Source organism: Eimeria tenella, genomic scaffold (genome assembly GCF_000499545.2).
Source record: "Eimeria tenella Houghton genomic scaffold, Eth_scaff3029, whole genome shotgun sequence".
Lineage (NCBI taxonomy): Eukaryota > Apicomplexa > Conoidasida > Eucoccidiorida > Eimeriidae > Eimeria > Eimeria tenella.
In genome coordinates this window covers 1-1,082 of record NW_013542898.1, presented here as the reverse complement: position 1 = coordinate 1,082, position 1,082 = coordinate 1, and the positions used below count along the sequence as shown (strand labels likewise).

Below are 1,082 nucleotides of genomic sequence, written 5' to 3'. Positions count from 1 at the left end.
AGCTGCTGCTGCTGCTGCTGCTGCTGTTGCTGCTGCTGCTGCTGCCTATAGGTAGAGCAGGCGCAACACGTGCTTGGCGGCTATAGCTTGGGGCTTAGGGTTTAGGGTTTAAGGCTAAGGATCCAAAATTCAAGATTTGGCATTAAGAGTTGAGGGTTTAGCGTTTGGGATCTAGGGTTTAGGGTTTAGGGTTTAGGGTTTGAAAGAGCTGCTGCAGGTGCTTGCCCGAGTTCGCGGCGCTGCTAGGCCCTCAGAAAATCTCCACATCGAAACGCCCCCTGCAGCAAACCACTCTGCAGCAGCAGCAGCAGCAGCAGCAGTTCCTGCAGCAGCAGCAGCAGCAGCTCAAGCAGCAGCAGCAACAGTTTTGGGGCCCTGGATGGCTGCAGGGCGGTTACCTCGATGATGTAACATCTTTTGATTGTGGCTTCTTTGGGATTTCGCCTGCCGAAGTAACCCTAAACCCTAAACCCTAAACCCTAAACCCTAAACTCTAAACCCTAAACCTTAACCCTAAAGGCTAGGCGTCAGGACGCACTCTAAACCCTGAAGGCTTAGTACTAGAGAAGAGCACTCGAGCTGCCAAGGTTTCAGTTGCCCTAAGCCAGACTGCTGCTGCTGCTGCTTCTGCTGCTTTTGCTGCTGTTACTTCTGCTGCTGCTTCTATTGCTGCTGCTGCTGCTGCTGCTCTTGCTGTAGGCAAGCTGCATGGACCCGCAGCAGCGGCTGCTGCTGGAGGCAACATACGAAGCAATCGAAATGGCAGGGCTCTGTACCAAACGGCTGCAGCAGCAGCAGCAGCAGCAGCAAACCCACCACGTGCGGCAGCAGCAGCAGCAAAGTGCATTGGAGGAAATAGGCGAAGACACTGCGGTGTACATCGGCTGCAGCTCTGTCGACTGGTGCGGCAACAGCAGCAACAGCAGCAGCAGCAGCAGCAGCAGCAGCAACAGCAGAAGTAGCAGCAGTCGCAGCAGCAGCGGCAGCAAGGGGCTCTTTCGTAAAGTGGGATGCAGCGACTGCAGCCAGGACTGCAGCAATAGTAGTAGTAGTGGCGGCAGCAGCAGCAGCAACAGCAGCAG

General features: G+C 55.4%; 1 protein-coding gene across 1 annotated transcript; it reads left to right on the top strand.

The window, feature by feature from the left end:
* Positions 1-699: 699 nt before the first annotated feature.
* Positions 700-859, top strand: ETH_00042125 (uncharacterized protein; the record flags this gene model as incomplete). The annotated part of the gene is made up of 1 exon (XM_013375962.1): positions 700-859. A coding segment is annotated over one exon (160 nt), but the record flags the coding sequence as incomplete, so codon positions are not given.
* Positions 860-1,082: the final 223 nt, after the last annotated feature.